We start from the raw sequence: 14,010 nt of genomic DNA on the forward strand, positions 1-14,010 counted from the left end.
ACTCACGTTGCTTTCGAAGGACTTGGTTGGAGGTTTTTTTTCATGGGGGGTGTGTGTGTGTACTCCTCAATATATGAGGCGTATCGAAAAGGGCTTCTCCAGGTGAATGCTGAAGGTCTGAGCCGGGCTCTGCTGCAGCTTCTGCAGCACGGCTCTGGTGAGCGGATGATGTTTGGGTTGTAGGTGTGAGCGATCTGCACGCAGAGGCACAGGCTGCCTCGGTGGCATTTGGGGGCAGGAGAAAGGATGTCTGCTCTCCTTCTGAGTAAAAAACAATAAGCAGAGCTGCCAGGACTCCGGATAAAAATGGATTTCTCTTGGACTGTCCTCGGGCCTTGTTCTCAGTGGCAGAGCTTGGCTCTTACCTTCGCCTCTCCCTCGTGGCAGGCTCGTTCCCTGTACAGTGTGTGCCCTTCCAGCACCTGGTGATTCCCTTTTCCTACCTGTGGCATTCCTGTAACCTCCCATACGTTCTCTGCACCCGAATTTCCAAGAATGATGTGAAGAGGAGAGTCTGCAGCTTGGCAGCCAGTACGTAGCGAGGTGGCTTGGGTACCTCGAAAGGGAGCGAACGTCCTCAGGCTTCTGAGAGCCAACGGGCCGTGTGTTTAAAAGGCCTTCCTGGTGGCAGGCTCCAACTTCTGATTTCCACAGGGAGAGAAAGACCTTGAGACTTACTCCAAAAGGGCAGAGAGAAAAGTACTTTTTCAGGTCATCCTCGAAGCTTTAGATCTTTGCAATTAGGAAAACCACCTGTGGGATGCACCTTCAATGGCTGGGGGTGGTTTTGCTGCTTCCTCCAGAGCTTTGGGGGAACTGCTACCATGCAAGTGAGCGTTCTGTCTGCATGGGAAGGGTGGCAGAGGCACTGACGGGTCCGATGCCAGCGCCTTGTTGTTTTCTATCCTGCTAATATCTCAAATTGGTGTTTTTCCTGCTTGCTGTTCTTTTGCAGGACAGCAGGGAGAGGTCTTTCCCAGAAGCGAGGCCCTTTTGAGAGCTGACTTCTGCAGACACTGGTGCTTGAGTCCCGTTGTGCCTAGCTGACAAGTTCCATATCTAAAAGTGTTTGGGTATTGCACCACTTCTAAAGGGTGGTGAAGGTATAGGAGGACAGAAATGTAAGGTATTAGGAAAACATGTATGCCTCAGGCAAATCTTGTTTATTTAGTTATTCTTGGCTTTACAATTGCAGATTTGTAGTCGAGCTTTATGCCGTGTCCTTTAAAATGCTCGTTGGAGAGCTTTAATGTGAGGGGATTCGGTGCAGAAACGGGTCTGGGGTAGAGATGCTTTTTCCAGCGTATTTCAGAGCTCAGTGAAATGGATGCGCTGGGTTAAAAAAAAAAAAAAAAAAAAAAAAAAAAGCCTGACATGCAGAGGGACAAAAGCTGTGGCTAGCAGTACGGCACTCAAGGTCATCTGCTCAGATAAGGGCTAGGTCTGCTTACTTTTGCTCTGTTCTAACTTCTGTGCTTATCTCCCCGCTGAACCTGTAGTGGAAACGGAGGTTCCCATTGTAGGTCAGACCTAAGAAGTTTAAAAAATATAGATTTTAACGGCTTTGTCTGCTGTGGAAGCTTAACTCTTGGTTTTGCGGGGTGTTTTTCCTGCTGGAGGGAGGCGGCGCGTCGTCTGCGTGTAATCCCGTGGCAGCTGGGAGGCTTTGGAGATAAGGGTGCAAGTTTCAATAAAGGAAGAAAAAAAAAAACATCCCAAAAGCTGATAGTGTGAAAATTGCATCGCCTCTCTTGTTCTGTCCTCTAACTTTGAGGCTTCTGTGCTGGAGAGATAATTGTGCGCTAAGCACGAGCAGGGATTTATAAAGCTCGGAGCCAAAAGCCTTCCGTGGGGCTGGTGATGTTTGCTCACACCTTCATAATGCCAGCTTCCTTCTCTAGGCCAATTCCTGCTATCCACAAAGATTTTTCCTACCCCATGTGCGTGCGGTGAGTGATTTCAGTTCCAAACTCTCGGCTCGCCACTTCCACATCTTATAATTTTTTTTTTTTTTTTGAGTAAATAACCACTAGCAGAAAGATCTCACAAAGGGCACTCTACAATCAAATGTTCCAAAATAAGCCCGGGTGTGTTACAGCCGACCACAATTCCTCTTGGCGTGTGTTTGGATTGGATGTTGTGGTGTTAAAGCTGTCAACAGACGGCTACAAAATGCGTTTTTAAGTCTTTTTCAGCACTGAAGTAGTCAGGAGACACCTGTGCTCTTCGTACCTTCACTAAAATCCTCTGCATCCCAAACATGATGGGGAAGCCTGTGGGTAAGGGGCTGCCACTCTAAAATGAGGTTATGACCGAACAGTTCGTCCTTTTTGGGGGCTAGGTCAGTCCAACTGGGGGTTTCATGGTCTGGTGTTGTGTTTTCAGTTGTTCGTCCAAAAACCAGTCAAAATCCTGTGGGTAAAAGTGGCAGGATTTTATCCTCGGGCTGCTGGCACTTCTGATCCAACGAAGTTGCTGCCTTTCTAAAAGAGGAGAGGAAGGAATGGTCAGAATGAGAAAATGGTCAAAACTTGGAGCCCGGAGCCCTTTTCATGCGAGGCATTGAAGGGAATGTTTTCTATTCTCTTTCTAAAAGCAGTGCCCTCAATCTTCCGAGGTTATTTCAAACAGCGTTTTTTCCCTACCCTGTGGTTCTGCATCCTGGGCAGTTGTTTATTCCTCTGCAGCAGTTGATGGTGTCAACAACCAGAGTTACTGCGGATGTCTTTCTGTTGCAATAAAACTTAAATTTTAGAGCCACCTTTAGTTACATTTCTCGTTTGCCCTTGCCTTCGTTTAAAGCACATCTGTGTAAAATGCTCTTTTTCCATCTATTCCTTCTGCTGCTTCTCCGGTGAAATCTCAGCTGTAATAGAGTGTGATCAGACTCCAGGCACACATTATATCTGGTGATTTTCTTTTTTGCTGGGAAAGGCAGCAAAAGCAGTAGAATACACAGAATATGTATATTTTTTTCCTGCAGCTCGTTTGTTCTGCGCTTGCTTGCTCTAGCAAAGCCCTTTACGTGTGCCAGGGTGCCTCGAAGGCTGCAGAAGCTCAGAGCAGCCCCAAAGTCCTGCACCTGTACGGCTTCTAGACCTGGCTGGGGGAGTAGGTGACAGCTTGATCTTGGTGTGTCCCACGTGTCAGAGACAAGCTCAGCTTTCACTCTTACTGAGTGCGAGCCTCTCACCTGTTTTATTTGCTCACCCTAGTGCCCTCACTGCGATGCCGGAGCATCTCTTCTTTCCTCTGTGTCCTCCTGGTGTCCCAGCTCCCCTGGGAATGGCTGGTGCTCCTCTGAGGGCTAGGAGCAGAGGCACAGGCAGACACAGCCACTCAAGCATTGACTGCTGCAGGAAACTGCAGCTAATTCTGTGCTAACGGCTTGCCCAGTGGCTTATTCTTCGTGCAGTGAGCTCAGGCTGAGCCAGGCCCTCAGCGAGGAGTTCCCAGCCCCGTCCTTGTGCTGTGTATCTTCACATTCCTCGCCTTCCCCTCCCCTCACCCCCACTGATGCCCACGTCTGCGTTTCTGGGGCTCTGGATGTGCGCAGATACAGCAGGAGCCTGTGTCCTCCTACACGGCGGTGGCTTCCCCGGGACGGAGCCGGGGAGCTCGCTCAGCTCTTTGCTGGATTCAGCTCCTCAGCTGAACGAACAAACAAATCTGAATATAATATCGCAGGCAGTAAATACGTACTCGTGACCAGGAAGAGGAGCCGGGCGAACGTGATCTTAATTAAACAAATAGCCAAAGCAAGAGGAAGGCTGGTTACTGTACAAATAAAGTGCTGCTTGCTTAGGGCTTTTTATAAAGCCACCTATACAGAAAAGAGCTGGGAGAAGATTGCTCTGGGGTGAAGGCTTTGTTGGGAGAAAGAACGGGTAGCTCTGGTGGCTGAAACTGCAGATGCACTAACTGTATTTTTCTCCTCTGTTTTTTTTTACAGATTGCTGCTAAAATCGGAGATATTCCTCACTTGAATAATTCTACAACACTCGTGGACCCTTCGGTCTATGGTTATGGAGTGCAGAAGCGGCCCCTGGATGATGGAGGTAAGCAGGCTCTGCTGAGAAAAAATCAATGCTGCTTGTGCTCAGAAATGTTACTCACGACTCCCCGTGCTGTTTGGTCTTGCGTAGCACGGGGCTCCTGGGCATTGGTATTCCTGATTTGAGGCCGTTCTTTTCTTAGCTCGTGAATTTGGGGTTTAGCCATCTAACTCTGCAGTTTAAGTCTTGTTCCGTGGTGGTCTGAGGAGGGGAGGGGGCTGCTTGGAACCCGCGTGCACAGTACCAGGTGTGTGCAAGCAAGCTGGCCTTCCCTGGCAAGCCTTGTTTTCTGAGAGCTGGCAGTGCCTAGGGGCAGTGTTATATCCGTTTCATCCCATGGGTAGCAGTGGGCATAGCACAGCAGATGAATGGCTGTTGAGCTCTGATTGTTTTGCCTTGTTATGTGAATTTTAAGGAGAAATGGTACGGGTGTAAGTGGATTTGGGCTGGAAGGAAACTTCCTATAGGAGGTGTGACTTTTCTCGTGGTTATTCTTTGAGAATTCGTAAATCTCTGAAGCATTAACATTGGTTATAACTAAAGAATAATTTACTGGGTAAATCTGGCAAATGTATTGAGTTGTATGAATTGTTACACTTCTAAAATAAGTAGTTTCTTGATGTTGGGAACAAGAACTTTTTTTTTTTTCTTTACAAATCTAATGTGTGCTGTTACAAGGAAAGTGTTTGTATCTGTGCTGCTGTACGTATAGAATTCACCTTTTCCTGTGGCTGGTTATCCCCCCAAAATGTGTCTGTGTCGTCCTTGTCTAGTGTTTTTACTCATCCAGCCAGTTCTGCAGGTTGATTCCTTCCTGCAGAGACATTTAGGAGAAGCGTAAAGCTTTTTCCCAGCACTTCATTTTGAAAGTTGGTTGTTTTTTTTTTTGTTTTCTGTCTGACACCAAAGCTGCACGAGGCAGAGGCTGAAAACACTGCACGTCTGCTGCTCGTGCCGAAAAGCGTGCTGGAGCACGGGCAGACCTTCCTTTCATGTGGAGCCTCTGGCTGGCTGGCATCACTGCTGTCTGAACCTATGCCACGACCCACTTTGTTCTCTGGCGTCGGCTCTGTTTGAGCAGGAGGCTGCTGCTTGCTCGGTTTGGTGTCGTAGGAAGGAGTGGGTTGGTTTGTGTGAGCCCCTGCCCCTCGTCTCTCGAGCTGGAGCATCGCCGTGTTTGCGAGAAGCCGGAGGCCTTGTGTTGTTGTTTCGTGCTGGTTTCGGTGTGGGAAGGTGCTTGGCTGTCAGGCGATGAACCGTGAAACTCGCTGCTTTTTTTTGTGATCAGGCAGATGTGTTTAGTGTGGTTTGAATTGCTAGGCTAGAGCGACTGCAAAGAAATGGCTTGCAAACATGTCCTGGCCTCTTCTTCCTTTCCAGCTCCCTTAGAGCAGTACTCAACTGATTGTGGACATCACTTCAAATGATGTCCTCTTAAGGTGCTCCTTCCATTCCAGAAACACTGTTGCAGCAGGAGGCGTGAATAGGGCCTATTTTGTCACTGCCTTCAATAATATTTGATTTTAGCATCAATTTGGAGAAGGCTGCACCACACTGGGCTGTCTGGGTGGCTTAGCCGAGTGGCTGTACCTGAAAAAGAAGAATCCAAGTTGTCTTCTAGGAACTAGTTACCCAAAGCATTAGCCCTCCCTGTTGTTTCATTGTGTCAGCAGACTGAGCTTGAGAAACCTGACCTCTTAGCGAGGTGTCTTGGAGAATTTTTTAATAAATGAAGTAGCTGCAATGCCCAGTGGCGGGCGGGTTGGACTTTGTACTTCCACGCGTGAGCACTCTTACTTGCTGAACCCTGTTTGTGTTGACACAAACCATGTCAATACAGTTGCAGTTTGGGCCATAAATGCACCTTCCAGCTGGTTTCTTGTGCTGGGATAGGCGATCCCACGTAGCAGGTGGTGCTCTTGGAGCCCCATCCAGAGGGGCTGGGCTCTCGAGTGTCAGATTTGGGGTTCAGGGGATGCAAGGACCTACAAGTGCCCGCTCACCCTGTAGTTCAGCACTGGGCCCTGTTTGTAACGCGGTTCAAAGTAGCTCCAAGGTGTGTGTTTGCCCTTGGGTCCTTCGCGTGCATCTGTAAGCTGTGTAACTTTTCCCACTGCCTGCCCCGAAATCTGATCCGTGAGATCTTAGGGGAGAGCTGAAATAATGGAAGTGGTATTTTAAGGGATTGGAATCACAGAGAAATCGGACTTGTCAGGGCAGGAGCGAGGGAAGTGTTTGTTCTTTTTGCTTTGGTCACCTTGGGTTTTATTTCTGAAGAAGCCTGGGAGGGTGCAGCCTGGCAGAGGAAGCCCTGAGCAGTGGGTGCTTCTCTCAGCATGTGTTCGTGGTACGATCCGTGCCTTACTCATGGGCTACCTGCTCTTGCTGCCAAGTCCTATAATGCAGCACTTGGGCTGTAGGCATCTGAAAGATGGCAATTCCTTTTAACGGGACACTTAAATTAGGAAAACATTTCCTATCGGGGTGATCTTCAGTCCTGCGAACAAGGGGAGTCAGGAGTGCGTGCCCACACTTCCCTGCTTTTCCTGCTGTGAGCTATGCTTTGGGAATGCTGTCATCGAGAAGCGATTATTTATCTTTATCATGCTCTGGAAATGTTATAGTGCAGGGACTGGGATACGTTCTGCTACCCTGGGTAGCTCGAAAGCAGGTCTGGTGGTGAGTCTCAGGATTGCTTACCTCTGTGCACTGTGTGGCTGTGCATGGTCCTCGCTGCTTCCTTACCCCCATGTAGCTCATAGAAAATTACTTCCGTTCCAAATGCTGCTGGAGAAATGGATTCAGAGAACGTGGAAGTATTTAAGGTGACAAGAGAACCGTCTGTCTTCCAGGAAAATCTAATTCTGCCTGTCTGTTTTCGTAAACAGCTGCTGGCACGGCTGATTGATGTCAGCTTAGGAAGTGGCCTTAAGACAGGATGACAGCGTGCTGGGCGAAACAAATTCAGCTGCTTTTAGAGTATTTCCAGGAAAAAAATAGTCTTGTCATAGTGCTGGGGACCAGAACATGTGAGCCCCTTTTGCATTTCCCTTAGCAGACGTTCACCCAAATCTGTGAGCTGCTGGGACTGGTGCTGGTGAGCTGGTCTAGATGAGGTTTGAGAATGATTGTTTTAACCTTGCTGCTTTAGGGTTGTTTCCAGAGAATGGAAATAGTCATCGTGCAATTAGCAGGGAGGAGTTGGAGTCCTGCTAATGAGGTTGGAGGTGACAGGAGATGGGGTTGGCTCCGTGCTGCGGGGAGACCCCAGTGGCACCTCGCTCGGGGGCTGCTACTGAGGATAGGTCCTAGTTCATGGGACCCTACACAGATATCCTACAGGATAGATCCTCCTGTTCATGGCCAACAGCAGCTCCTGGCCTCTCTTCACACGAACAGTCCATCAAATTACCAGCACAAATTAATAAGTTTATTTAACGTGAAACCCATCATTGAAGAAGCAGCCTCCCTTCCCTCCCCACCACCTCTCTCCACCCCTGCCTTCTCCAGGCTTCTGTGGTGCATCCAACACGACGTTGGTCTGTATTAGTGCAACAGGACGTGATTGCTCGAGCCCCGAGGCTCTCCCACATCACACGGTCCTGCTGTACAAACACAGCATTCGTTTGCTCTGACTTTGGTTTGATGACAATACCTGTGGGCACGAGGAAATCCTGTCTCCTTGTCCTGCAGACAAGTTAGCAGCGATGCTCCTTGACCCATCGGTAGCAGTGGTGGGACCAGGACAGAAATTCAGGACGCTTGGCGAAAGGTTTAGTGTTGCAAAACGGCAGCTTCCTTCAAAACTGCAACTCTGCACATCACCATTATTAATAAGGAAATCTAATGGGAAAAATCTCTAAAGATTCACAGCAAGGGCAGGTAGGAAAATAAGTTTTGGCCATTTATTTAAAAAAAAAAAAAAAACCAACACACCAGTATTTAATGATGAACAACAGAGTAATTAGTATCTTCATTGTACCTTTCTAAAATTGACGATGATCCAATTCCAGTCTGAAAGCATGAAATAAAGCCCTTTTCCACTGCTTTCTGGGGGATGAGCTGCTCTGGTTTTGTTCTAGGCACGGCAATATTCTCCATGAGATTGTAAATTCCCATCACGCACGTAAATTTAGTGGGAGGCACTGCTCTGCTTTATGGGGTGGAAGAAAATCTGCATTTGTTTTGAGTATCTGTTAGGTACAATTCAGTTAAAGGTGAAGCCTAAAGACGAGCGAAGAGTTATCAACCAGCAGGTGCCATTAACAGGAAATTGTGCTTATTTTATTCAGCGTTTTTCCTTATTTGCAGTAAAATGACTGCAGTTACAGTTAAATTGGACTCAATAGATGTAAAAGGGGGAAATATCTACGTGGCTTGTCAGAGTTCAGTCCCCTCCCTGGCGCGAGGGAGGGAGGTGGTGAAGCTCAGCGCTGCCGCAGGCGTCTTCTGCCCCAGCCTCGCCTCTCCATCAGTCTCTGTCTTCCAGAGCAAAATGGGCACGGTAGAGAAGGAATCAAACTGCAGATTGTTGGGACCAGGAGCTCCGGCCATCCATTTTCCTCCCAAAGGGAGAGAAATTGTATCTGACTTCAGGCAGATCCCTCCCGGTTGTCTCCGCCTGCTTTGCTTCCTGGCTCTTGGAGAGGTCTGTGGCACGTGGAGGGGATGCTCTTGTGCACGAGTTACTGTGGCTTAGCTGGTTTTTAACTGGTTTGTAGAAGAAGTGAATAAAGTCAGGGGGATATGGCTGGGGTGGTGAGCAGCTAACTGCTTGGAGCGAGCTGGGGGCTGCACCTTACCTACACCACCAGCGCTGCCTGCCCGGCTGGTGCAACTTCTGGTGCCCCTGCAGCTTTCCCCTTACAGGTTGTCTTTCCCAAGCACAGGATCGTGTTACAAAAGTGATGGCTCCTCCGTTCCTTGCGTGAAATTCGGGGTTTGATTATAGGATGTGTATCCGTCTCGTAATTTGTGGGCAGCAGCTGCAGCGTGAGAGGCAGGCAGGAGAGCTGGTGAGGTGAATGGCCATGCGAGGTGGATGTTTAAATACGGCCTCGTAGTGTTAAGACCCCTCTTTTGGGCATCTTGGGGTAATGAATGGCCTCGTCCTGGCAAGGGCAATCCTGTACTACAGCTACAAGGCTTACCGCCTATAGGAAAAATTACTCTGAGTGCTGTTTGGGGCAAGATGGTGAGATACTGAATTAGTTTTACCATATTTGCTCAGTTCTGCAGTAGTAGCTTATCAGCCAGGGCAAATATTCCCCATTACATCACCCGCCTTTTTTGGCTGCGGCATCGACAGTTATCACATTAGGACTTTTTATATTCAGGGTGAGAATATGCAAAGACCAATCCGACGGAGTCAATAACGCAGCGGTTGCCTTATCGCTGAACTGGAGAGAGTAATAAAATACACGGGCTGCCAATATTTTGGTCCCGACCTATTATCGAGATATCGACACCCCACAGAAATACACTATTGACTCTCTCGGGTCTGTTTTATTCGAGGCAAAGTGTTTGGCCCCAAACTTTACGTACCGTGGTAGACGTCCGCTTCCGAACCCTGACAGCTGATTGCGGATTTGTTTCAGGTCAAAGAATGTGCAGGTTGCTGCAAGGTGGTTGGGAACAGCATCTTTATTATCACAGCTCACACGTTGCCGGCCAGTCCCATTTGTTTCTCTGCTCGTGCCCTCCAGGCATGCAATATAATCTGCAACTGGTTGTTAGGACCAAATGGTGGGTTTTTAGCGGGGTTGCTGCAGGCGCAGTCCTGCAGGAAGCCCAGCAGGGCATGTGTTCCCACTTGGCATGAGGCTGTCTAATGATATTTTTCCCCCATTAACGTTGGGAAGAAAGATCTAATCTGGGGGGGTAGGGGGAAAAAAAAAAAAGTCTGTTTGGGGGCTGTCAGCTGGGGAGATGAGCGCTCATCAGACGTGGACCACTGGCTAACATCGCAGATATGCCTGGAATGTGTGCGTTCAGGAAAATGTGTTTAAAAAAATAAAATAAAATACAGTTTTGGTGCCACGAGGTTACTTAACAGATGTATTCCTTTAACAGGTCTCCGTGTAAGTGGGCTCCATGGAGCACAGATAAGAGATACAGAGAGAAGTATGTGCAAGCAATCCGTAATGCTTTTTGCCTAGACTAAAGCTCTGAATCTGCCCTGCTTTTATTTTAGCTTTTTTTTAATACATACCAAGCTGCCTGAAAATCCTTTTCTCTCCCTTCAGCCGGTGTCATCCCCTCTCTCTCTTTTTTTTATTTTTTTATTATTTTTTTTTTAACTACTTTGGGTTTAAATGGGAAGGAGGGAGGTTTAGTTGGAGGGATTTGGATTTGGGCAGGCAGGATTTTCTCCCATGACTCTCAGCATGGGGAGACACAGATCAATTCCCTATCCTGTGTTCAGCTGGACACTGGGCTATGGTGTGTGTTGATCAAGAAATCCCCTCCTGTTTTGTACCACATAACGCATTCATTTCAGCCACTGAACCTAAATTACTGTTTTGCTTTTCTTTCTTTTTGATGAAATGGTAAGAACTCTTTTTTTCTATAGGGATGAAGTTAGTTTATCCGTGCTAATGCTTTGATTTTTTCTTTTCCTTTTTTCTCTCTCTGCCACAGTAGGTAACCAGTTAGGGGCCCTGGTACATCAAAGGTAAGCAGTGGGTTATGTTTTATTATTTATTGATCAATTCTAATTGTTTATTGATCCACCATCTGTAGTAGTGTTAGGAAGTCAGAGGTTGAGAATGTGGAGAAACTGTCGGCTTGGGTTTTCTCCAGCAAGGGTTTTCTGCTAACCCTTTAAAGGCTATTTGTTGTTACGAAGAAAGAAGAGTTGAAGTGAAACTTGAATTTGATTCCTGTAAACCTGCGGGACCAAGAATAATAAATTCTCTCTCCTCTCCTTTCCCCTGCCCAAGGCGGGGGGGGAGTTAAACTCTGGCATTTTTACAGAAGTTGAAAGTATTAAACAAGCAGGTGGATCTTTTTTTTTTTTTTTTTTCCTTTCCAGTTCTGTTAATGTAGTATGACCTGGGATGACTCCTGTGATTGTCAAAGATGGTTTGGGGAGACTAAAGCAAGTGTGAAGCACGCCTTAGCATCTAATACACAAGTAAAATTCTCAGGTTTTCTCTAATCCTGCTCTCAAGGAGTTGCCTGTCTCGTTTTGAGCAGGAAGGGGAGAGCATTTCTAGAGCTGGATTCACCTTCAGGTCGGGAGTAGTGCGTTTCCATCATCACCAGCTTTTGCTGGGGCCCTCGGCAGAAAGGAGAAGGAATATTTAGTCAAAAGCTGGAGAAAAATCAGTTTTTCATGGTGCTGCTGTTAGCCTAGAGCTCATGTACAGCTAGGGATGCACAGAAAAGGGTGGGCAGTGTTGTCTGCTCTGCAGCTACCTGTCTTCTGCCAGGGGTGGTGTTTATGCAGGGAACTGCTTAGGTTAAAAGCCTGAAATGGTTTCTTTCTGGTTTTGGTGGTTGGTTAGGCTCTCCGTGCAGCTGCTCCAGCGCAGGGTGGTTTGTAAATCAGGCAGGATGGGATGTTTTGGCAACAGGCCGTGTTTGTTCCAGATTAAAACTGCTGGAATTCGGAGCCTTCCTGGAGCAGGTGGGGTCCGTTCCCCTGCAGATAGGGATGGCAGGGTTTGGGTTTGCTCATGAGCCTTGGGACACTGGAGGGTGCTTTATCTGCTGGCGAGGTCTGGTGGGTATTTTTTTACCTTCCCTAACTGATCTGAAGTAAATCATGGGAAGGCTTTGATACGTCTCACCACAAAACCTGCGTTGAGCTCATTATGCAGGTGTTTGACTGCTCCTGAGATTGCTGAACAAATTGTATATAATGCATATGCCAGCATAGAGAGTTGGCAAATTCTGCGCTCAGTCTTGTGTTTTATACAAGATAGAAATAAATGGCAAACAAAAAACCCACAAGGTAATTCTTCTCCGCTTCATTGTGGCCAGGTCTTAGGTAATTGCTTTGGGTTTGAGGCACAGACATACTGAGAAAGTCCAAAGAGCAACAGATATGCGAGTCTTGAGATAGGAAGACTTTAAAGGATAATCAAAACCAGGTTTTATAAATTCTAAGGAAAAGAATTATAGGGACAGACAGATTAAAATATCAATCTGAATATCAGAAGGGGCATTCATATCAGGATTGGCATTGGTTAACCTCTCTTGGCAAGAGCATATCAAAAAGGAGTGGGCAGAGGCTGCGGCTTGGAAGGTCTTGGCTAAATATTGAAGGAACTTTGTTACTCTGTTAAATCCAAAAAAACATTCTTCCACTGACAACAATGGATGGTAGACTAGAAACCTATCCAATGTAGGAGGAATTATGTCCATTCTGCAGCCAGGGCGTGGAGCAGGACCAAGAGGTCCCTTCCAAATCAAAAGATTTTCCCTATGATATGGTATTTACTTGCGTGTGTGCTCAAAAGCCTGATGCTCTGCCTGTTTTCCACAGCTGAGCATGGTCATCTTCCAAATTGTTTTTTGTAATGACTCTTTGATTTTTCTCTTCCTTTTTTTTTTTTTCAGGGCTGTAATAACAGAAGAGTTCAAAGTGCCTGATAAAATGGTTGGATTTAGTAAGTACCTTGGATGCTTTTGGTATGGTGGTTCTGTGCAAGAATGCTATTTGTTCTGTCCGAATAAAACGTGTTCATGAGTTTTTGTGCTTGCTGGCTTTGGATAAGCTTTGTCTGGTGTTCTCTTCATGGGGACCAGATGATATGTATTTAAAATCCAGGTGCATGCTGCATGGAGAAGCTTGGTGGTCCAGTAATAAGAACAAGACCGGTACAGGTTACTGAGAGTTGTAGTGGTTCTGTTCCTGAAATCCCAACTGATGCAGCACATAAATATGTCAGAAGTTAATTTATTTCCCCTCATTGAAATATTTTACTTTGAGCATGCAAAAGTGTGGGAGTTGAGGGAGGAAGAGAAGATTTAAATGTTAAAGCAAGGCTTGGCTCAAGGCAAGTTAAGCAGAATTTAAAGTCTTTCCTACAGTCACTGCTGCAGGGAAGCGCAGCCAGCGTGCATTGCTCAGATGAGGTTTTTTCCTAGACGTGTGTTGCTGGTGCTGCTTTCTTCCTAATTTCTCTTCCTCTTGATGGTCATTACTCTTCCTTTCCATGGCAGCCTCCTGCTTTTGTGACTGCAGTGCTTGCGTTGGCTCTTCCCTGCTAGATCTCTGTGCATCTTTTCCCATTTGATATACAGAGAGCAAAAAGGCAAATAACAGAGGATGATTACCCCTCAGTGCCTCAGGTTTTCTCCTGACTCTCCACCGTAAAGCTGTAGCTGTGGAGTTCCCGAGGAGGCAGTCTGTCCTCCCACCAGCCTTCGTTATTTATCAGTCCCAGGGCCACACGTGGAGAGGAAGGGATGGTGGAGGGATTCTGCAGCTCCTGAGCAGGACTCGGCTGGTGTCTCAGCTGTGTGTTGAGCACAATCCTGCTTCAGGCACATCGGGCAGGCGGTGGATCCACAGCTGGGAGGGTGTCCTCCAGCCAGGTATACCTGTTAGACTCGACAGATTTGCTCTCTTGCAGTCTGGGCAGGAGATGAACACGGATAGGCACATTGCTTTGCAAAAAGATGCACAGAGGGAAGGCCATTATTTGCTGCCTCTAAACGTGAAGGGAGATGAGTACTTGTTTTCACTCACGGTTTGAATGAGCATTTCAGTACGTAGCAGTTTTAAGTGCAGACCAGAGAAATAGCATGTCTCTTGAAAAGAGGTAGTAAAATATGAATTTTAAAGAGATAAAAGCAGAAGTTGTTGGCTTTTTTTAGGACCCCAAATAACTGGTTTATTTGTTCCAGTGCATGATGGGTTTTTTGTTCGGTTTGTTTGTGTTTTTTTAAATTTGTTCACGCTGTGGATGCCTCTTCTGCAATCCTGGAGTCAAACTGTTCCTTT

General features: G+C 47.0%; 1 protein-coding gene across 3 annotated transcripts in view; it reads left to right on the forward strand.

Moving 5' to 3' along the window:
* Window positions 1-14,010, forward strand: part of FUBP3 (far upstream element binding protein 3) — a 38,626-nt gene that overhangs the window by 2,352 nt on the left and 22,264 nt on the right. For 2 of the 3 annotated variants that reach the window (XM_032200314.1, XM_032200316.1), the window contains exons 2-5: window positions 3,953-4,058; window positions 10,128-10,178; window positions 10,695-10,728; window positions 12,621-12,670. In XM_032200314.1, coding sequence (XP_032056205.1) covers window positions 3,953-4,058; window positions 10,128-10,178; window positions 10,695-10,728; window positions 12,621-12,670 — 241 coding nt within the window. The remainder of the gene's footprint in view (window positions 1-3,952; window positions 4,059-10,127; window positions 10,179-10,694; window positions 10,729-12,620; window positions 12,671-14,010) is intronic. The other variant, XM_032200315.1, reaches the window with a different exon arrangement.

The sequence above is a fragment of the Aythya fuligula genome, chromosome 19, assembly GCF_009819795.1.
Source record: "Aythya fuligula isolate bAytFul2 chromosome 19, bAytFul2.pri, whole genome shotgun sequence".
Lineage (NCBI taxonomy): Eukaryota > Metazoa > Chordata > Aves > Anseriformes > Anatidae > Aythya > Aythya fuligula.